The sequence below is a fragment of the Lonchura striata genome, chromosome 7 (genome assembly GCF_046129695.1).
Source record: "Lonchura striata isolate bLonStr1 chromosome 7, bLonStr1.mat, whole genome shotgun sequence".
Lineage (NCBI taxonomy): Eukaryota > Metazoa > Chordata > Aves > Passeriformes > Estrildidae > Lonchura > Lonchura striata.
Window position 1 is genome coordinate 14,181,754 of NC_134609.1, and position 22,600 is coordinate 14,204,353.

General features: G+C 44.1%; 1 protein-coding gene across 1 annotated transcript; it reads left to right on the forward strand.

Annotated features, from left to right (window-relative positions):
- Positions 1–6,404: 6,404 nt before the first annotated feature.
- PKD2L1 (polycystin 2 like 1, transient receptor potential cation channel) lies at positions 6,405–21,997 on the forward strand. Its single transcript, XM_031505136.2, has 15 exons — positions 6,405–6,699; positions 10,497–10,610; positions 11,934–12,061; positions 13,193–13,449; positions 14,227–14,451; positions 14,843–15,071; positions 15,428–15,598; positions 16,308–16,489; positions 17,464–17,584; positions 18,156–18,254; positions 18,993–19,114; positions 19,430–19,547; positions 19,769–19,905; positions 20,666–20,813; positions 21,812–21,997. The coding sequence occupies exons 1-15, from the start codon at positions 6,405–6,407 to the stop codon at positions 21,995–21,997; spliced, it is 2,532 nt and encodes an 843-aa protein (XP_031360996.2).
- The last annotated feature ends 603 nt before the right edge of the window (positions 21,998–22,600 follow it).

The window sequence follows — 22,600 nt, forward strand, 5'->3', positions numbered from 1 at the left end:
ATGTGAGCCTTAGCCATAGACTATGGGGAAAACAACATCAAAACGTCAACTGCTGACACTTGACAGCTGCTAGAGGAGGGGGAGAGGGATACTCCTGCAGCAGGTATCAAGAGATGTCTGATGTTTTGCCCTGGATGACCCTGATTTCAGTATCTCTCATTGCTAAAGTTTGCTCCAGGCATGACAGGAACAGGCAGGATAAGTTCTCCATCCAGGAATGAGTTACATGACAGTTAACCAGTGCTGAGGATTTAAAACTGCCAATCCAGTTTTATACCCCCAGCCCCACCCTTTGACTTTCCCTAAATTATTCCACAAGAGATATCGGCATTGCCTGCCCCTGCCAGAGGCCCTGAGAGGTGGAAGTATTCCTAAAGTCAACATGCAATGATGTTAATGCAAGTTAAACTGCAAAGAGCCTGGCAACTTTCAGCAGATGGCCACGGTATGTCCTCCATAGCATACGTCTGCCACTCGTGCTGTAGCTTGTGCATGATATGCACGGATCAGTCATCAGCCAGAGAAAGTTTTCCCATGTGGAATAAATTGCACTCCCTTCATCACATACACCTGCCCTGGTTCTCAGGTGGGATTAGTTGATAGCTGAGTGCTCTGCTGAGCATTTAAAGAAGCCTGGCTGCCTTGCTCCTGGCTGTAGGAGAGTGCTGCTGCTTTGTCCTGGCACGGGCAGGCTGGGTCTTGCCGAGGCTGTGCTAGCTCTGCCCGCACTGCCTTTGTTAAGCGGGGTGACAGGCAGTAATTGACTGAGTTTGATAAAGGACGAGCCCAATTTGGTATAGAAGGTGAGGACTGGTGGGATTGGGATTTCTAGTGCTCGTGGCTGCTGGGGAATGTAGTTCCATGCAGAAGAGCCACCTGGGGAGGGGGCAATGCCGGCGGGGGGGACCAGCTGCACGAAGGGCGCGAGACGGGCGTGTCCCGGGGATGCGCGGCCTGTGGCACCGGGCCGGGGGTCGGTGCGGGAAGGGACCCGCTGGGACCTCCACAACCTCGGGGGAGGGGAGGGCGGCGGGGCCCGGGAGGGGAGGGCGGCGGGGCCCGGGAGGGGAGGGCGGCGGGGCCGGGGAGGGGAGGGCGGCGGGGCCCGGGCCGGCGCGGGGCGGAGCGCTGCCGCCACCGTGCGGCCGGGGCCGGGCGGCGCAGGCGGAGCGAGCCGGCCCGAGCGCTCCTGCGGGGCCGCGGCGGCACCGGGAGCGGGAGGCGGCGGCGCCCTTGGAGCCTCCATCCCGCTGAAGAATCTCGCCCCAGCTGAGACGGGTGCACGTGTCTGGGGTGGGCTGGACTGCCATCGCTGAGAGGTTTGAGCTCCATCCTCGTGGGATTCCTCCAAAAAGGCAGAAAAGATCAATGGTGCTCCAAGTGAGCTTTTTCCAAACAGGGCAACCCTGTGCCAGTTTGTAGCCATACGCTTAGAGCTGCCCAGCAAACCTAGGTGGCCACAGTAGTGAATTTAAGTGCTTTACTAAACTTAAAAGTACTTCACTGAGGAGCAGATGAAAAGCACTGAAGTATAAATAATAGCTAATGAAACCAAACAATATTTTGGTGCGAGATTTACTGTGAATAAACTAAAAACACCACAGGCATTACCTACGATTCAGAGATTAAATGCTTTAAAAAGTGCTGGTGCATCCGAAAGAGGCAACACCAGCAGGCACACAGATTCTGGAGGAGGGAAACAATTCCACAACACAGATCTTCTTTTACTAGTCTCCCATTATATGAATTATGATATCCCATCAGAAAGCTGCAATTCTCCATCGTGCTTGCTTCTTTTAACAAAGCTGATGGAAACTATAATCTCATCTCTCACATCTGATGCATCCTGCTATTTTTTTCCCCTATGTGTTAGCTCATGTATTAATGCAACATTCCCCAAAAACCAAGAGAGATCAGCATTCCTTCTTCTCATTGCACTTGTTCAACACAAGATTGCAGCCTGCTGTGTTCTCAGGTATATTATTCAGAGACTCTCTTGCATCTGGCAGATAGCTGGGCTGGGGATGAAATCTTTGATCCAAGTCCTGCTTTGTCTTTGCAGGGACAGTGGCAGGTGTTTGTGTACACCATGGGACACAGACTGTGTGTGTCCCTCTTCTTGCTGGCTGTGATAAATCTGGGTAAAAGGAGCAGCCTGTATCCAAACACCCTGGTACTGACAGCAGCCCAGCTTATGAAGAGTGGCTCCTTGAGCCCCTTGATAGAAGCTGCCTGATTTGTAACAAGTGTGGGTCACCTCTGGGAGTAAATTGTGAGTTGGTTGCCACCCCAGAGCTGGTTTTGTTGCACAAGAGGAAATACCTTTTGTTTTGAAGCTGGTCCTCCTGAGGTGCTCCTGTGTCTTAGGCGTGGTGCCAGCTGGGTGTTCATCACTGCCCACGGTGTGTCACACACAGACTTTCTCCCAGCAACGCCAGTTGGCCCAGACAGTTCCTCGGAGCACAGTGTGTCTGCTACATGTGTGTGTGGTAACATGCCCACACATGGATCTCCACAGTTGCACCTATTACAGTGAAGTCTTAAGAAAAACAACGCCCTGCAGAGTGACAGTAAAGGTTCTTTGTAATCAAAACTGTATTTAGAGATCAAGAAAATTCAGTTCTGTATTCTAAAAAGATGACAAATCAACATTATATTTTAAAGGACCTGATAACTTCATCCTATACCTGCTACTTTCTGGTCAGGTGGAGTCGCACATGCATAGTCCCTGTGAATCTGCAGCCAGCCAGTGAAGTCCCCACTGAAGGCCACTGCATGGGTAGATGAATGTGAGAGAGCTCTCCAATGTGTTAGGAAATACATCTTTGTACAGATGTTTGTGAAAACTTGCTGCTAAGTTGTACATCATGGTAACAAGTTTTTATAGGTCAATTTCAATTCCTTAGCTAAAATGTCCTTCATTCTCTCACCTTCTCCTCAGGCAGATTTATCGTGACACATTGGAGACATGTAGGGTTGCTTACTGAAACAGTTCTTATATCTTGGTCTACAGCAAGCACCTTTTGTGCTGATTTCTCAACAAGTCTCTCATGAGATGGTGGAATTCCTTAGCCTCTGAACATAACTAGAATAAGAATGGTATTATTAAAATGTAGATAAAATCCACCTGTTTGATGCAAAAAAAAAGAGATCATCAGAGAAGACTTTATTTAAATGAAAAGTAATGAAAACACATGGACATCAACACACTGTGCTAGGAAATTTTTCAAAATGTCTCATAAACAGTTTACTCAACACCAAGGTACTATGCTAATCAACTAATTGATTGGTACAGCAAGGTACAGCACTAATCTAAACATCAGAAATAAAAAAAAAAAAAATTAAGCTGTCACCACCACTTTCCCTTTCTCTATTCCTGATGCAATGCATAGAGATAGCAACTATCTCTAGCTCTGTTTTTGTTGCCTGGAAGTGGGAACCAAATGCTTGTGTTGATGAGAACCTGCTGAAAATGGATTATTGCCAAGAGAATTAACATGGCACCTTAAGTATGAAAACAGGAACTTGGATATAGAATTGTTTATGCATGGTTGTGTCTCTTTCTTTGTTTGTTTTAGTTGCAGTGAAGAGTGACTATAGAATACTGTGTAGTGCTAAACTTATATACAAGATTTCTCAAGAACAAGGCAACTGTAAAACTTTAAACCTCAGTGACGATGATTAAGCTACTGGAAGAAAACTAAAAGTATTGTTCAAAATCTGTGCTGAAACTGATTCTGTTATAGAGCTGGATACTTCTGGTCCTCTACCAGCTCTATTCAGCACAGAAAGTTGGTCTGTAACTGCTGTCCCAGCATCACCTCTAGCAGGTGAAAATGTTCCTGCCAGGGCTGCTTCAGCAGTGGCTGATGAGCTCCTGGGCAGCCTGACCTCTTGGGTCTGGTGAGCAGACTTGCCTTCAGTCCCAACAAATGACTGCTCTTATTAACTGAGAGGACTTTTTTTCCTATTCATGACATCTAAATGCTTTGTAGTTCTAATTCAGTGTTTGAGAGTGCTTTTTTGGGGGGAATTTATGAACTCTTTGATGCTCTCTTCTCTTTACACAGAGGAATTAAATGTGGGATATTTAAATGTCTGTGTGCTTGGTACACTGAAAGAAAAACTTCAGTGGCTGTGGTACTTTGTCTTATTCTAACATGCTGAATCCCATTGTGATATTGGTTTCTGGTTTTAGAAACAGTCTTCCCTTGGTATCTCTGAAAGGTTTTTTCTAGGCATGCTGAAAAATGGATCTCAATAAAGAAGGGGAAAAAGAAGAATGGAGAGGAGAAATTCTGCTGGCTGGTTTTCACAAGAATGGAAGTTTGGCAAATAAGGCCCAAGGCACTCTAAGGAAAAGAGATGTGAGGTAAGTGTTCACAGATGCTACCAAACATTCACTGTTCCTTAGCCAGGAAATACTGCTGCTCCACACGGGCTTACATCAAACACCACAGAGGGCATAGCAGAGTGATCTATGAGGTCCTAAAGTTTGGATCACATTCTCCCCCAGCTGACACATCTCCCATCATTCACGTTTACTGTCTGAAAAGGAGGTTTTTAGACTAACATAAATTGAGTTGCCTCATGCTGCCTGTAAAGTGTTGCATGTGTTTCCTTAATTATAGAGTGTTCTTGGTTCTGCCTTGTGTTAGGCTCTTCAAAATCAGGTGACACAGACATGGCCTGTCTTCCAGGCTACGTGGGTGACTTGGTCTTTCAATACAGGATAATGCCACCCCTGCCACCACCTGCTCTGTGCCCCAGACACTGAGAAGGCAGCTCTGCACTGTACCTGGCTCCTGAAGGATGAGGTAGGATGTGCTGTGCCATAGGCAGCAAGAGCTGCACTGTGAAAAAAACCCCATGTTCCCCAAAGCAGCAGCTCTGCACATAAGTCGTGGTACTTGTGCATGGGCAGGGGTATCTGCTGTACCAGGGGTCCCAGGAGTGCAGCTGGGTGGCTCTGGCATTGCTGCTGCTTGGGAGCTCTGCAAATGCTTCCCATCGTTGAACCTGCTGATTCCATGCCACTGTTTTCATCTGGCTAGGGAGTAATAAAATACAACAGGCCCTAATAATACTAAATTCAGTCAAAGGATCCAACCCAAACCTCCAGTGACTTTCCTGCCACTAAGGCTGCTCTCTTAGTGCCCTGTGCCAAGTTAGGTCTTGTCTCACTGTTGTTCAAGAAGCTGCTTAGTGCCACCATCTTAGGTGACATCTAGGGGACATCTCTCATATCCTAGCTGGCTTGGCAACATCACCTGTATGGACATCAGAGTCCAAAGAAAACATCCTTATTTGGGCCTACAGGTGTGAAAGTCATGTTGCTTCCTTGGGTAATGTCAGAAAAATAGCAACCCTCAGTACCCATGGAGAGGCACCTCTTCTGAATTATGTATTCAGACCTGAGGAAGGACCAGGCTCAGGCTACACATTCTTTTATAGTCTCATCACCAAGACAAGTGTGCTGTCCTGGGGTTAAGCTCTGGGATCCCTCAGGGCACAGTCACAGACCTGCAGGACCTGCGGTGCCCGGGATGACTACTTGCAGTTGGCCAGTGGCAAAGTGGATGCAGGCAACTCCCAGCCACTGCTACTGCCAGTTTTGCCTGCTTGTTATTTTGATGGGGTTTTTGTTTGTTAGGGTTTGGTTGGGGGATTGTTTGTTTGTTTGTTAGGGTTTGGTTGGGGGATTGTTTATTTGTTTGTTTGTTTTGGAGTGGTTTTGGGGGGTTTTTTGCCTTTTTTTTTTTTTTTTTTGGTGGCTGTGTTTTCTGTTGGTTTGTGTTTGTTTTTGGGGTTTTTTTTTGTTCATTTGTTTGTTTTTTTTATTTTTTTTCCTTTTAAACAGGCTTCTGCAGGGCTTTTGGAAATACCTCGAAATCAGGAAATTCCACTCCCCTGGTTTCCAAAACGATCACTACATTTACTCTCGCGTTTCACCCCTGCCTTTACAATCGGCAAGGAGGAGGATGCTGTGCACCTGCCCGCCTCGGGAGCCGCCGGCCCCGAGCTGCGGCTGCCGCCCGGCCCCGCTCCCCCCGCCCCGGGCAGCCTCCTCCTCTCACCGCGGCACCGAGGTCTGCTCTTGCCCGTACGGAGCAGAGAAGCACTCCTGGGCTTGTCGGTGTTCCCAGGGAGACTGGGATAATAGGGCTGACGGTGGTTCTAATGAGGGGCAGTGCCACCCCTCTGGTCCGTGTCACCAGCTGAGCCGGTATAAAAGAAAGAGAGGATGCTGACTCTGTAGGGAGCTGCTGGTGTGCCCTCTCCTGGCTGCTGAGGCAGACAAGCTGTTTGGCACTCATTATCTCTCTGCTAACTTTTAATTCCAGCCTGGGCAGGGAATCGTCACAATTCCAGCTAAAAAGTACTTCTGCTGGCAGGGAGTAGTCATGAATTTGTCTCACCTAAACAACAGAGCTGAGAGCCGCTTTAAAGTATCAGAGGTGCATGAACTGGAGACAGTGGGGAAGAAAGCTTGGGATAATCCTGTTTACAATGGCTCTCCCTCTACCTCCTTGAAAATTCAAACCATCTACAACCCCAAGTCTGTCCTGGAGAATCCCTACGAGAATTTTGAAGAGGTTGGGGATTCACTGCCCTACCAGGAAGAACAGAGCAAAGCTGTGAATGGGAAGACAAGTCCTTTCCTCAAGTGCTGCTTCTACATCTTCAGAGGCATCCGAGGTAAATCTCCAATATCCCATTAGAAGGGACTTATTAGCCCTCAGAGCAATGGTGAGGGGAGGAAGAGAAGGGATGCAGAAGGCAGAGGTTTCTATGAGGTTTCTATGTAGCCCAGGGATCTGTTCAACATGCAGTAGCACTACACCAGAGATCATCTTTGGCTGACCTGAAAGGAGCGTCCATGGTCTGTGTGCCTTGCTACAGCTTCATGGTCTGTCCTGTTACCTTTAGTACAAGGTAAGAGACTTAGTGCTGTGCTCAAGGTCATGCAGTGAATCTGTTGGCAGAGCTCAGGTGCTCTGAATCTCCAGAAGTCATCACTGTGGTGGTGAGATTATTCTGTCTTTGTGTGCATTTTCTAGATAGAATGGTACTGGCCCCTGTGCTACAGTAACATAAGAACTGATAGACCTATCTACCAGAAAAAATCTAGCACTGTCAGGACTGAAATGTAGGGGATTACAGCAATGTATCAAATACTGCTTTGCTTGAAGATAGCTGAAAGAGGTGCTCTTTCCCAGTTTAAAAGACAAAGGGGAATGAAATATTATGTAGGCTTATTCAGAGGCAAACAAAACCCGGGGGCAAGATAAGTCTCCTGTCAGAATACAGTCCTGGGTAAGGGCATTATTTGAACAGTTTCTTATAGAAGGCACAAAATCCCAATATTTTAAAAACAGGAAAGATAAAGCAAAGAAAAAAAAATCTTGACAATGTGTCTTTTTTTCCTCACTTGGAAGACAAGAACCTTTCTCAGAGCCATACCCTCTAACAGTACAAGTGAGTGAATAACAGTATAGCTTGGTCCTGAACTGCACAGCCCCCCTGTGAGCAATACTTTTGTCATTGCCATTACAGTCTAACACTACTAATTCACATAGAATTCAGAGCAGAGACTTTAGAGATTTCTCCTGGCCAAGGAACAGTGCTGAGTGGGTTTGGTAGCTAATTACAGATTACTCGTAGGCAGTGTATAATTTACCTGGTTTATTCTGAAATGCTTTTTCTAAGCATTGTTTGAGGCTTGAAATGGAAAGACATATCCATATTTTAACATCAAATTTCTGTTTATGAGATGCCTGAGTTGAATTTGGAGCATGCAAATGATGATAACCATCAGGATACTGCATCATTTTCTACTTCTGACTGTTGCAGCAGTTTGTCCTGACACTAAGGGTGATAAATAGGGCTGTAGGAAATACCAAAGCTGGGAGTCCAAAGGCCTCTTTGAGCCTCACAGAAGTGGGGACATTTTCCTTGAAGAATTTTCCTCCTTCCTTTGCATCTTTACTAGGCACTCATCATTTTTCATTGCCTCTCCATTGCTGGCTTTCCCCCTTCCCTTTCCATTTAATCATCTTGGCGTCTCACATGGAAAATAGAAGTAGTACATATAAGTCAGACAATGAGAGTTTGAGAGGTTGGGTTTTTTGCTTGAAAACCATTTTTTTGGGGATTGCGTGTCCATAGCTAGTGGTAATAATTGGATTATTAAGCTTTTTTCTTGTCCTCATCAGTTACTGTGCTGGGTTAGTAGTGAGTAGCTGCTGCTCCTAGTGCCACTGCTCAGAATGTTCCTCTCTAAGAGTGTCCAAGCAGCTCTGGGTCCTGCCTGCCTCCTCTGCTGTTTCATGGCCAGCCCATGGGCACACTTTGCTGGGTATCTGGGTGTATGGTGGTTGATGAGGAATACCCAGCTTCCCATTGCCTTTGGAAGAGGGTCTCCAGCTGTACCTGAGACTGTGAGCTAGTCACTCACCTGGGTCACGAGTCTGGTATAAAAACACACTCAGAAGATAATGCAGGTGTTGCCAGTAATTCTTATCAGTCACTTGTTATTATCAGGAAGGTGGGACTTATTCATGAATTGCATTCACAGCCTGTTTTCTGGATTCTGTTGTTTTTTCTTTGCTCAGCCATGTGAGTGCTGGATGGTCATTCAAGGTGCCATAAGGAAGACTGGATAACTTCTAGCCTTGAGTCCTTCTACTCCAAATGTCATATCCAAAATAGCTGCATGCCCAAGGGGGTAGGTGGTGCCATAGGAGACACAGATGGGGACATGCTTCATGTATGAGGTGATAGATTTCCCTGGAATGTTTCCTAAAGACATAGCTGAAAATAAACCTCAGCTGATACAGTATTGCAACTATTGCATGCCCTCTGAAAGGACTGGACCAGCCTCATGATCCTCCAGGTATCATTTTAGGCAAATCTCTGAACCCAGTTCTCAAGGATATTTTGAGTCTCCTCCTTGCATTTAGGTGTTCCTGAGTGCACTTCTGCTCTCAAAGTAAAGAAGGTCTGTGCATTTGCTCCAAACATATGGATAAGTAGGGGTTCCCTGCTCATGGGGAAAAAAAATCCAAAGAAACCTGTTACTGTGGTGTAATCATATCTAAGGATGAAGGCTGTAATTTAAAAGTGACCTGAAGAGATGGGAAAAATATTTGCCCATGTTTTTCTCCATTGTGAAGATTCCTGTAGATCATGTGGTACTTTCTCCTCTAAAGGAGTTCATCCAGATCATCTCCAGGCTGTCATTTCTGTTGCTGGTCTGGACTGTCCAGAACAGGCTACTGGTTTGTCTGCCCAGATGTGACAGCAGATGCTGTGAGTCCCTATGGTAGTTAATGGTGCAAAAAACTCTCAAATCTCTTGAGATGCCAAAGAGCTAGCAAAATGACAGGATAAATGCAGACCATTGGAACAATTCTGCTTGCTCCAGACAAAAAAGAAGTTTGTCATCTGCCAGAGATGACTTCAGATGTGGGGCCTTTGATCAGCTTTGATCCAGGTCTGCAGGAAGATGGTTGTTGCATCCTAGTGGGGATAGGAATCAGGGCTGAGCTCTCTAGGAGCTGCAGAAAGCAGCAAGACTATGGCAATTATTGACAAGGCTTTCATCACTAGGCTTTCAATTGAAAGTTCTTGTGCCTTTCAACTTCAGGAGCATTCCAGAAATCACAACAAAAAGCCATTACAAAAAGAACAAACAAACACGCTAATGGTATTAGGTGGTTCATCAAACACAAAATATCAAGGCTCCTTTTAAAGGAAGTATTTCTCTCTTATTGATTGACAATCCTGGTGACATTTAATGAGTTGTGTGAAGAAATAGGATCTTTAGCTGGTGCAACTGGTGTATTGGATTCAGCTAAACTCCATTGTTAGATGTTCTGAAGATAATTTGGCTCTAAATGTAATGCTGAAAATACTGAGTTGGGTTATTTGATTGAGTTTTATGACTAAGAAGAAAACTGCAAGAGTTTTTAGGTGAGCAAGAGACAAATATTTGGGGCCTATTGGTTCCTTATACACTAAAAGGAGTAATAGTTGTAAAGCTAACACGAGATGCAGTTCTGCAATGAAAGACCTCTCAGAAGCTCAGCTGTTGGCACATGGCTGACTGAGATGAAATATTACAGTTTCAAGAGCATTTGGGACAAAGACTGAACTTCTGCAAAGATTAAGCTGGAAAACAGTCAGGAAAAGATCAGGCTATAATGAACAGAAAACAGAAGAAATATAAAACTAAATAGTGATTTAGCAAGAAAAAAGCCAATATATTTCAGTGTTGGTTAGCTACAAATCTTTTATTCATGCTGGAATGGTTCTTCTTAGGGGTATTTAGCAAATTTTTATAGGTCAAGTTTTGAAATGAAGAGTGGCTTGGTCTTGAAAAGTCACAAAACTTCAACTCCTAACAGCGCTTTTTTGCAACAGGCCTACAGCTCCTTACATGGCCCTTGAGAATGGCCACAAAAACTCTGCAGTCCCTTCTTTATACCAAACAGGTCTGTGGGGCACTACGCTGACTGAGAACACGGCTGAGAACAGGGAGCTTTACGTGAAGACCACCCTGCGAGAGCTGCTGGTCTATGTTATGTTCTTGGTGGACATCTGTCTCTGTGAGTAGCTGTCACATCTCATAGGCACCATTTCTGTGTGCAGTGTGAGGGGAATAATGTGAGATTTTATTACTTGTCTTCCTTGCTCTGCTGTAAATGTTACATTTATTGTATGGGTGCTCACAGCAGCAAGAAGTTGTCAATAACCTACAGAATTGATGCTGGACAGAGAAGTAAAATTACTGGCCAATGTTAACTGATGTTGGTTAAACTTCAGCAGTATTTTCTGATTGGCATTATCAGTTCTAGCTATTGACTCCACAGCCCTAGGAGAATCTGCCCAAGGTCTTTTCTCAGTTTCACAGCAAATGCTCAACACCTGGAGAGAAGCTCTAGAAACTTCCTGGTAGCAAACACACAATTCAGGGAGATTTTCCCCTCTGAGACTGGATGGGTGGCTGAGGTGATAAAGCAGATGGCAGCTCACCCTGTTGTTCTTGAGTGAATATAATGTGTCCCTGTACTGAATGCTAATGCTAATATGGACTTTGTGTCAGTAAGACAATGGCTGTTTGGTTTTGCAAAGGTTCATTTGTTATCACATGTGAGCACCTGTGGCATGGGACATTGAAGAGGGTTATATTTCATGGACCTTATGGCAGGAGAGATGGACAGACAATACCACCCTAAGTTGCTATCATGCTGGCCCAGGGAGAGAGTGCTCCAGTCACTCTTCCTAAAGAACCAAGACACGCACACAGATGTACGTGTTGTCACACACTGACTCATCCAGGAGGTGTGGGGGGTTGTGTCTTGAGTGTCAGGCGCTTTATTTTCCTGGTGTCCTTTCAAGAGTCAGACATGTTCTTAGTGATCACCATGATGGAAGTTTTTCTGAAGGAAGGGGCACTGGAGAGTTGAAACAATGTGTTTGTGGAAGTCAGAGCCTGCTCCTCCTTGGGTTTCTTGGTAAATGAAAACTTAGCAGGAGCTTTTCACTTGGGAAAATAGGGTGGTCTTCATGACTTCACATCAGAAATTCAAAATATAGGTCATGGACTTTGTTCTGAGAAATAAAATTTCCCTCAGAAATTCTGTCTGGGATCAAAAGTTGTTATCCAGAATGTTCAGTTGTATCCTTCAATGGTCTTCTCTTACTACTTAACTCTTATAGCCAGTCAGTCTGACTGTTTAAACTCTCCAACACATGGTAGATAAGTCTGTAAATCCCTAAGAAAGCAGAAAGCCCTAAGTTTTATTCTCCTGTGCCTTGTTCAGCTTACCTGTGAAAATATAAAGTACATAGAAAGTGAATATCTAAATACGGTTATATCAGGCTCCAATATTCAGGTATAAGAAAGGACCCTCCTCTTGTTCTCTTAGTGACATATGGAATGACAAGTTCCAATGCCTATTACTACACCAAAGTGATGTCTGAGCTCTTCCTGCAGACCTCTACAGATGGCCGTATCTCCTTCCAGTCCATTGGCAGCATGGCTGACTTCTGGGTGGTGAGTACAAATCTGGCCTGCCATGGGGAACCCTGAAACTCAGCTAGACTGGGATATTCAGTTCCCTGAAATCTAGTGATTTCAGCAAGATATTTTGCTGCCACAAGGTTTTGCCAGCTACTAGCAATAGTCACAATAACATTTGCATGCAAAATATTACTGATTTAAAGTATAGTTTATCCCTGAGCACTATGTCCAGAATACTGGCTAGGCTAACTTTTGTGTGTGCCCAGAAGAATCCATTTCCCAGTAAAACAGGTGGGACATAACAAAATAATTTTGATGATACAAGCATCAGGTCATTGCACAGGTAAGAAGTACTGGCCTAGAGAAGCCAAGGAATTTACTTCAGGTTTTCTTGTGACAAAAGTGCCTTTGAATCCTAGAGTTCAATGTCTTCAAGCTGGTGCCTTAGTAATAGCCTATGTCCATCTTCATGACACTTTAAGAACATCAAAATTAACCTGCCTGTAATTAATGACTGGGCTTGTCTAATCTATAGATTCTTTAGGAAGAAGATGGATTAAAATTTGCAGTGACTTTTATCAAAGAGAATAAAGGGGACAAACACCTGGGGTCTAACATATTTCTGTAAAAGAATGGGTGAAAGAATAATAAGAGCCTCAGTGAAGAACATTGAGTTATTGCAACCACTTATCTCTGACAGCCAGAAGTTATTTGTCAATTAGAGTTGCCTTTTCCTGTCATATTAAAACACTCCAGTAAACAATGGCACTACTGTTTCTCCACCACTGTTTCCAGGACACTGGCACACACGCTTTTCATCATTCGCAACTTGTGCCAAGGCAATTCCTTGGGACTTATACTGGCTGAAGTAGGAGACACAATGAGACTTGTAGGGCTTTTGTCTCATCATTATGCACAGAAGGTGCCACAGACACATTACAGGCCTGTGAAAAAGCAATGATGATCCTGCTGCCCAGCATCCCTCTTCTACCACCAGCCCTGGTTTTTCATCTCCTTAGCATACATTGCAACACAAACTTTTACTATTTTCCATCTTGGTGACTCAAGAGGGATGGATCAGGTCTCACTACCCCAGTCCCAGACTAAGAAAATTCTCTCATGTGTGAGCTACAAGACAGTTGCTCTCCTCTGCCTCCTCTGCAGTATGCACAAGGTCCCCTGCTGGATAACCTTTACTGGACAAAGTGGTACAACAACGAGTCCCTGGCAGCACACAGCACCCAGTCATACATCTACTACGAGAACCTGCTGCTGGGTGTCCCACGCATGAGACAGCTGAAGGTGAAGAACAACTCCTGTGTGGTCCATGATGACTTCAAGGAGGAAATCTCGGGCTGCTATGATGTATACTCTGAAGACAAGGAGGAAAGGGTCTCCTTTGGGCTCATCAATGGAACGGCGTAAGTACATCTAATCCAAATTAGTCTCTTCTAGTTCAAATAAGAACTGCTGAGCTGCAGGATGCTGGGGGTGAGTTTCTCACTTAAGACTGGAATTCCCCTTGCAGTCAGAGGCAGAAAGTCCTTTTTGTCTATCAATAAGGTCTAGTGTCTCTTTGTGGGGAAGCACTATGGAATGAGTGGTACAACAGAATGAGTTTTCATGTTAGCAAAGCCATGAAAAAAATCCAGTGGTGATACAGGAAGAAATTGTTGCCTATTTTTAAGAGAGTGAGGATAAATAAAGACCTTCACAGCCAGATCCATCAAATGGCAAGCTGGCATTTAGCTGGCAAGTTGCTATTTGCTTTCTTCTGGGATTTCAGGAGCCAGAGAAAAGGGAGTGCATCCCTTTCATCTTGATAACCTGTTTCTCTATAGTAATGTGAGGTAGCTGCAGTTTAATATCTCTGCTCACTGCACAAGTACAAGAGCATTCTAAGCAGATGGTTGTGTGTGATGTGGTAGAAAGTAAGAGAGTAGATCCTGAGAATAACCCCCATGAAAACAAGAGTGATATAGCCAACAGACCTCAGCATTTCCCCTCCATAGTATTGCAGATAATGTTGTGTCACTGCTGGGAAGCACTAAATCAGAAAACCAACCATAATGGTTACCAATGTATAGGATCTTCAATTGAGAACTGCTCTGCCCCTTGAAGATTTAATTTTTCCAGGACACGAGGCCATATTCAAGCCTGGGCAGGTGAAGCCTTTCTTTGTGCCTTGTCTGTTGCAGGTGGAGGTACCATTCTGAGGAGGAGCTAGGTGGTTCATCTCACTGGGGAAGACTAACCAGTTACAGTGGGGGAGGATACTACATAGACTTCAAGATGACCAGAGAAGAGAGTGCTGAAGCCCTGCAGGTCTTGAAGGAGAAACTGTGGCTGGATCGGGGAACACGAGTTGTCTTTATTGATTTCTCTGTGTATAATGCAAATATCAATCTGTTCTGTGTTCTGAGGTAAGCTGAGTCCTGATGAAAATTCTTCAGCCTCTTGCATCTTCCTCAATGCCTCAATTTATTTCTTAAAATGCAAGTATTTTATTATGATCCACCAGTGGGATGGTGACCAACCCCCCCCCCCCCCCCCCCACTACTGAGTGATGTCAGTAGAAATTGTATGGTTTAGTGAGAAGTCTTGGTCTTCCTGAAATAACCAGTCATACTTCTTGTGACTTTTCACCCTTTCCTATCACAGGCAGTGAAGCAGCAGAGGTATGGCTCCATAAAAACATACACAATGCTTCCACACATGGTCCAGTGGATAGCTCATGCTCAAGTTCAATGCCTCTCAAAAAAATCTCTGGGCTTCCATCCTCTAGTTTGAAATTGTTTCCTTGTCTCCTTCAAGGTTAGTGGTTGAGTTTCCAGCCACTGGTGGTGCTGTTCCCTCCTGGCAAATCCGGACAGTGAAGCTTATACGCTATGTCAGCGCATGGGACTTCTTCATTGTGGCCTGTGAAATTGTATTCTGTGTCTTCATCTTCTACTATGTGGTGGAAGAGGCTTTGGAGCTCCGTATCCACAAGTTTCAGTACTTCGCCAGCATCTGGAACATTCTGGATGTGGTTGTCATTCTGGTGAGGATCCTTGCGTACTTTTTTGGGGGGCTGGAATATCAGAGATGTGTAAGAGCCAAAATAAATGAAGGAATGTAGAAATTAGTCTAGATAGACAAGAACTGACACGTGTTTTGCTCTAATACTTAAATGAACAGCTCTTGTGTCTGGAAGAACTGCTAGAAGAAAGTGCTTTCTTAGAGATGTCCAAGAAACTGTGAAGTCTCTATCATTCAGCACATCAAGACCATACTTTCATAGCCCACCACTAGACTGTAGCTCTGAATTAGGACTGCAATGAGTTCTGTGACATTTTAATTTCCATGGAAAGCATAGGAACAGTGACCACTGCAGACTATTCCTCTTCCTCTTTGCAGCTCTCCATTGTTGCCATTGGGTTTCACATCTTTCGCACCACTGAGGTGAACAGGCTGCTGGGAGAGTTGCTGGAACACCCCAACACCTACGCAGACTTTGAATTCCTGGCATTCTGGCAGACACAGTACAACAATATGAATGCAGTCAACTTATTTTTTGCCTGGATCAAGGTACTGTAGGGGGTCTGGGAGGTGCCAGGTTTCCAGTCAGGCCTCTCCTTCTAGATAGCTTAAGGGTTTTCTCTTCCATCCCTCTGAGTAAATGAGTGTAATAGCTATAGAACAGAATTTTCCTCAAAGTCACATGCTCTGTTCTGCAGTAAATCTGGGCAACTTTTCACCCTGCATTCTGAGGTCAGTTATTTAGAGATAACAGTCAGGGATATGAGCTCAGACACTGTGGTGTAAAAGTGGTTTTAGAAAATGCTGAGTACCATGTAACTTTGTCCATCCTATACTATTTTGGTATTCTTGAGGATAATCTTGCAAACCATGTATTTTTTTCATGCTGGTCACTCAAGAGCTGGAAATTACTCATCTGCTGACATGGACTTTGCATTTCAACTAAAGCATCTTGGTGTGGCAGAAAGCCACCAAGGGGCTCCTCATCAGCCTTAAGAGATTGGACCTTCTAGCAGTCCCTGTTTATATTTTCCTCTGACAAAGGAATCAAAGTCATATGTTTATGAGCCCAGAGAAGGATGGTGGTACACCTGGGATAAATGTCCTCAAGACTAAGCCACCACTCCCTACCCACCTTTCTCTTCAGTACTTTGGTCGTGTAGAGAACCTCTTGTCTTAGTAAGCATGTGCATGCATGAGAGAGCCTGATCTAGCTGATGGTTTGGCCTAACTTTGTTCCCATTCTTCCATCCTGCAGATATTCAAGTACATTAGCTTTAACAAAACAATGACCCAGCTCTCCTCCACGCTGGCACGTTGTGCCAAGGACATCCTGGGCTTTGCCATTATGTTCTTCATTGTCTTCTTTGCCTATGCCCAGCTGGGTTACCTTCTTTTTGGGACCCAAGTGGAAAACTTCAGTACCTTTGTTAAATGCATGTAAGTGTGTAAGTTGGTACCATGTTTCCATGATTTATCAAAATAATTTAAACTGCTTTCTACCCTTCCCCCCAGTTGCAAATCTCAATGACAATCAGACACCTGTTGTATCTCATTTTAATAAAGTCACAATGGTTGATAAGTTGCTCACAGCCTTCTCGTTGCGACATCTTTAAGGATAAAGGAACACAGTAAGAAAACTGAGGGCTACAGGCAGATTTCTGTTTGTCTGGTGTTTTATCAGTGAGGACAAGATATATGGTGGATATTGGTAAGGATATATATTTCCATAGAAGTCCCACAGATACTGATCAATATATCTGAGATGGAGGATGACCAGTGTGTGGATGAGCACACACAGAAGGGAATGCTGGGGAAGTGAGTTAAAATCCCATCTCAGACAGTCCTGGAGTCCATGGGCCTGTTCAAGTAATGTGTGATGTTAATGGAAGTATCTGCCACAGCAATGGTTTTCAGCTTGTGTCCCACAGACCTCTGGGCATCCAGGTCTAGCCTCTGAAGGGTCTACAAGAGAAAACAGAGATAAGGAGGATTAGGATCAATACACTTCAACTTCCATCATTATAGGGGCTATGAACTACAAAAGGTTGAAGAGCACTGTCCAGTTCTAACACCTCTCCAGAGTCTCACAAAAAGAGATGGCTTTGTTGAGTCAAATAGCTTTAATCAGGGAAAATTCTGGTTGTTTTGTTTTTGACTCCTATTTATACCAAAACACACTTTGGACAATCTGAATTTGTGTGGAAACCATGTTCTATTTTCCTCTTGCTCTAACCAGATCAGCTTGCTTCACCCCTGAAATACTACAGATGCATTCAACTTGTCACTCTGGAGAGACCTAGACCCTGCTCTGGTTTGTGCCTGTGCCCATCTGGGCTGCAGGAATGTTCAGGTTCACCTCAGGACTGTTTGTGTGTGCCTTTGTGTGACCCTGTGCTCTTTCTTTCCCCCAGTTTCACCCAGTTTCGGATCATTCTCGGTGATTTTGACTACAATTCCATTGACAATGCCAATAGAGTCCTTGGGCCTATTTACTTTGTCACCTACGTGTTCTTTGTTTTCTTTGTGCTTCTGGTAAGCAACAACATCCTCCTTGTCCCTGTAATGAAAGCAGTGTTTGAGAGACCCCTCCTGACAATCCCTGGGCTACATGCAAATACTCAGGAAAGGAATTTCTGTTACAATAGCTTTGCAGTGCAAATAGGCCACAGTAGGCAGAGAGTGTGTTACTACAACTGGGGATTTGATCATAGGGTGATTAAGGGCCAACATCTGTTAAAGTGAAGACTGAAACTGACTGGCTTCCTAGGCAATGGATGCAGAGGGATGCTCATAATAAACACCCACTGTCAGGAGTCCATATGTAACCTAAGAGTTTGCAAGAGAAGCTACCAAAGGTAGTATTTGAGGTGGGAACAAATGTACTTTCAGCTACTGCTTTAATTGCAAAAACTTTAGAAAACATGGTGTGGCTGAAATAGGCCTTTTCTTGACCCTCTTTAATTTGCCCAAGAGATACCCCATAGGGAAACAACTCCTTGTTTAACTAAGTATTGCACATCTGTGCCTGTTTCTTGGTGCTTCAGGTGCTGGAGCAGGCAAGATGCCTCATGCATATTTATCTCACTTCTTCCCCTTTTCCTAGAACATGTTTCTGGCCATCATCAATGACACCTACTCAGAAGTCAAGGAGGAGCTGTCGAGCCAGAAGGATGAGCTGCAACTCTCTGACATCTTGAAGCAGGTGATGCATAGTGAAAGCTGTGCTACTTTCTAGCCAAATCATGAAGGATTTTTTTAAAAGTCCCTGACCCAAGTAGAATTTACTAGAGAGAAACAGTAGTTGCCAACTCCAGATCCCCCTTCTTTGTGTGCACAAGAGTCAAATTTCCTTTCTGAGATAAATTGAGGTCACAGACCCTTTGGCAATGTGAAGATGACAAAGCAGGTTTTGGGGGAATCCTGTTTCTTGATGTAGTGTCTCTGAGAGACTTTCTTCCCAGTATAGTCTCTAGGCAAAGCTCTTTCAGTCCTTCATAAAATGTACTTTGATTGATAACATGGCAAGTCCTGTTGTACTAAGTTGAGCCTGTTACTGTGGCACAATTTTAGAAGGTTAAATCCGTCTTTCCCATGGGCAAATTCCAGAAAAGTTCCTGCAAGGTCACAGTTCTGCTGTGGGACCAATATTCTAAAAGGAATAGTATTTGAGACATTATCTCAAACAGCTGATGTGTTGGGAAATCAGATAAAGGAAGAACTGGGGCGAGAAAAGCAGAGGGTTAGCATGTTAGTGTCACTCTGAAGGTGTGATTCTAGTTTAGAGATGAGGTTCATACAGCACTGCTTTATTTTTTGCTTGTGGAAAGCTTGAAAACTCCTGCTATTACTTAGCATATGCTCACTTGTATCATATTGCCCACTCTGCTCTACTTTTCACTGTTCTGTGTGCATGATTCAGTGTCTGTATCTTTGGTAACAGAGCTACAACCGGACACTCATGAGGCTGAAGCTGAAGAAGGAGCGGATTTCTGATGTGCAGAAAGCCCTGCAGAATGGAACAAAGCAACTAGACTTTGAAGACTTCAAGAACAGCTTGAAGGAGTAAGTGAGTCAGTTTGAGGGATGTCTTCTTAGTCCTTTCTCTTAGTAATACAGGTAATTTAAATTTTCTGCTTTTCAAGACAAGGAGAGCAATTTGCTTTGATCTGGGCAATTTAAGATTTAAAAATTTTATTTTTCCTCAAAATTTTAATTTCCTGTTCTAAATAGGTTTGTGTAACTATCTCTTGCCCATTTGGGATCTTTAGGTTTATTACTGACAGGAGGAAACACTACACTGATTTCAAAATTCCCACTCTGTTACAGCTTAACAGTATGATTCTATGCTTTGAGCTTTCTCTTTCTATTCTTTTGCAGACTGGGCCATGCAGACCATGAGATCACAGCAGCTTTCTCCAGATTTGACAAAGATGGCAACCACATCCTTGATGAAGAGGAGCAACAGCAGATGAAGAGTGACCTAGAGGCAAAAAGGGTAAAAAAATGGGGCAAGAAAAAAAAAATCTTCTGTCTGGTAGATATACTCCAAAGTGAATCTTTGGTTTTATGGTATAAACTAAGCAGGTAATAAAATATAGTTCCAACTCTACCTGCATGCAGCTGAGTGTATTGTTGCCTGTGAAGCTCTGTGTCATTGACAGTAAAGCCAACCACAGAGTTATTATCCATATTTGCAGCAGTTTATTTGTTTTCCAGGTTGCTCTGAATACAGAGATTGAAAATCTAGGGAAATCCTATGGTGATAACAATCTGGATGAGAATCTGACCTACATGGAAGCAAGGAATAACCACACCAATAAGGCCACCTGGGTCTCCAAAGAAGAGTTCCAAGTGTATGTTTGTGCCCTCAGTAGTTTAAACACCCTGTGAATGAGGGGTCCCATTTCCTGCTGCTTCCTTCCCCTTCACTCTTTACAGTGGTGCTGAGCAGTTTCAGTAAGGTCTCATCCCTTTTATCTTGCACATGTGTAAATAAGCAGGTCAGGAGATAACTGGGACTGTTCTAATAATGTTGTTTACTTGTTCCTGTAAAAGACTGAGTTAAGAAATTTTGCTTTCTGCCTCTTGAATAACCTCTGCATCTATCATCTAGCCACAAGCAATATGCTGTCATGTTTCAGGTCAGAAAGTGGCCCAAACTGGGCCAAGGAAAGTTGATACCTTTACAGAAGGTCTTGTAGCAATAAATATCCTTGATTTATAGCCTAGTTGGCCTTTATCCTTCAGGTCCAAGAATAACACTTGGCCATTTCCTCCATAGGAGGAGCACAGGATAAACACAGCAGAGTGAATCAGTATATCTTGATTCTGCTACAGAGAAACACTGAGCAAACCACATAGAACCATATCAAAGGAGAGGCAGGTGCAATATTTAATAATGGAATTATGCTGTGTCTAGGCTGGGATCCATCCTAAGCAAAACCACTGATTACAGATGAAAACACAGTGTAGCAGGGAGTTATGTCACTAGCTGGTGACATAATCAGTGATCTGGGAGCATTCACTTCTATTTGAGGTTTCTGGAATGTCTGCAGCAAATCCCTTTACTCATCACAAGAAAAAGCTTACAAATGCTCTCCATGTTTCCCTCAGCCTCCTGCATCGTGTGCTGCAGCTGGAACAGTCCATAAACAGTATTGGCTCCAAGATTGATGCAGTGGTGAACAAGCTCGATGTACCAGAAAGAAAAGAGCTGAAGAGGAAGGATCTGTTGGGCAAACCACTGGGTGATGTTCTTAAGGTTGGTTGCACTCCACCATGTGTTTGAACCAGCTTCAGAACAGGTGACTAGCTCTGCTGGGAGAAAGAGCCTGGTATCATCTTTGCTTTTCCACTCTTTATTGACTTAAGATAAAAAGGCTTGTGCACGGTGTATGATCAATCCTTTTCTGTTTAAGCAAAATGACATAAAGCCTCTTGTTTTCATGTCCCCACAGTTAACCCTAATACCTTTAAACACACCTTCTGGCTCCTTTGAGGCCAACCTCAGCCCTGTGGCAGTGGATAAAATTTGCCTGTCTTCAGTTGCTTTCTAACTGTTCATCCTCAGACATTAAAATGATCGAACTGTCCTTTCCAGCAAGAGCAGCTCATGGCTGTTGTGGACTGTGATCTTAACATCTTGCCTGTGGATTATTTATCACACGTGTGATGGAAGATTGGTCAGCTGTGTGCTTACAGCATATCACTCCAGAATTGTGACTTTTGCCAAAGAGTGCCCATTTTGAGTCAGGCACTGTATTTTGGATTTTCAGTTTTAAAGTCAAAGGCAGCAAGGCATGTGTGAGCCATGTCACTACTCCATGGTTTTGTGGCTTCAATAATGGAAATAGCCAAACAGAAGAAATTGACCTAACAGAGTTAAAAAGTCTCTCTTTTGCAGAGTAGTCTTGTGATCCCTTCACATCTGGAAGAGTGTTTTGTGAGGTCCTACTCAAGTGAACATACCCAAAATCTTATGCAAGTGTTTGTTTGCATATTTGCTGTGCCACAGCATTTCTGTGAATGTGCTCATAAAGGATGAAAAGGGATGAATCTCTCCTTGTTTGTCTAAAGTTTGAATGTGTATTCATCAGTGTATTGCAGCAGTGATCTTTAATAGGCAGGCTTGTTCTAATTTCTGAGAGAATGTGGGAAGATATTTTAGTACCATACACATCCTTGCCTTTCCCCTACAGTGTTGCTAGACTTCTTGGTAGCTTGCTGACATTGCAGGTCACACTTTCTTCTTGTTGACAGGAGGAAGAAACCAGTCAGGAAGAGCTGCACCCCCAGAGCCTAGACCAGCTGGGGAAAGAAGAAGCAGAAAGCTGGGGGATGGAACACATACAGAGAAACAACCTGAGTGGCAACTCTTCCCAAAATGGAATCTATCACATGCCCAAGTCAAGTGTGCTGGGGTCTCAGGTGCCCAAGAACCTCTAGCCAGTCTGATGTGCACTTCTACAGCAGTGCTCAACAGCCCAGTGCTCCCAGTCTGGCTGCCATGGTATCAAGTTACAGCCAGTTGTTCTCCCACTATTAGGATAATCCAGAGAGCTGGACAGACACTGCTGTTGCCAGCAATTCTTAATGTGAAAAATTAGGGATGCTCTTCTCCAGTGTAATGATGTATCATGTCACAGAGCTAGAACTTCTGTCCCCTTTCACCTTCTCCCCTGTACCCGTATCTCAGGAAGAGGTGACATTTGGCACGAGGTGATGTATCAGGTTTCTGCCTCTGAACAGGCTGGCCCAACATGGTTTATCTAACCTTCCCCAAAAAGCAGGGACCCCAGAAGTCTGGCCGTTAGTGTCCAGATAGGCATATTGCAACTTGTTCCCAACACACAATGGTCTGCAGGAGAAAGATATGGCTATCAAGTAAAGAAAGCAGAATATAATCGCCAGTGTGAAATGGGAAGAAGAAATGTAGTTGTTTCTACCTGGTTACAGTCAGTTTGGTTCTGTTGTAGTTTGCTTCCAGATTCCCTTGCTACCTTAGGTTCAGGTGTTGAGGAGAGAGGCTACTAGTGCTTAACTCTGGAT

Excerpts from the sequence above, each read along its gene's own strand:
- PKD2L1 (XM_031505136.2), top strand. The coding sequence starts at position 6,405 with ATGAATTTGTCTCACCTAAACAACAGAGCTGAGAGCCGCTTTAAAGTA. Across the intron at positions 19,906-20,665 it reads TCCAAAGAAGAGTTCCAAGT|CCTCCTGCATCGTGTGCTGC; the intron begins GTATGTTTGTGC and ends TGTTTCCCTCAG. Across the intron at positions 20,814-21,811 it reads CACTGGGTGATGTTCTTAAG|GAGGAAGAAACCAGTCAGGA; the intron begins GTTGGTTGCACT and ends TCTTGTTGACAG.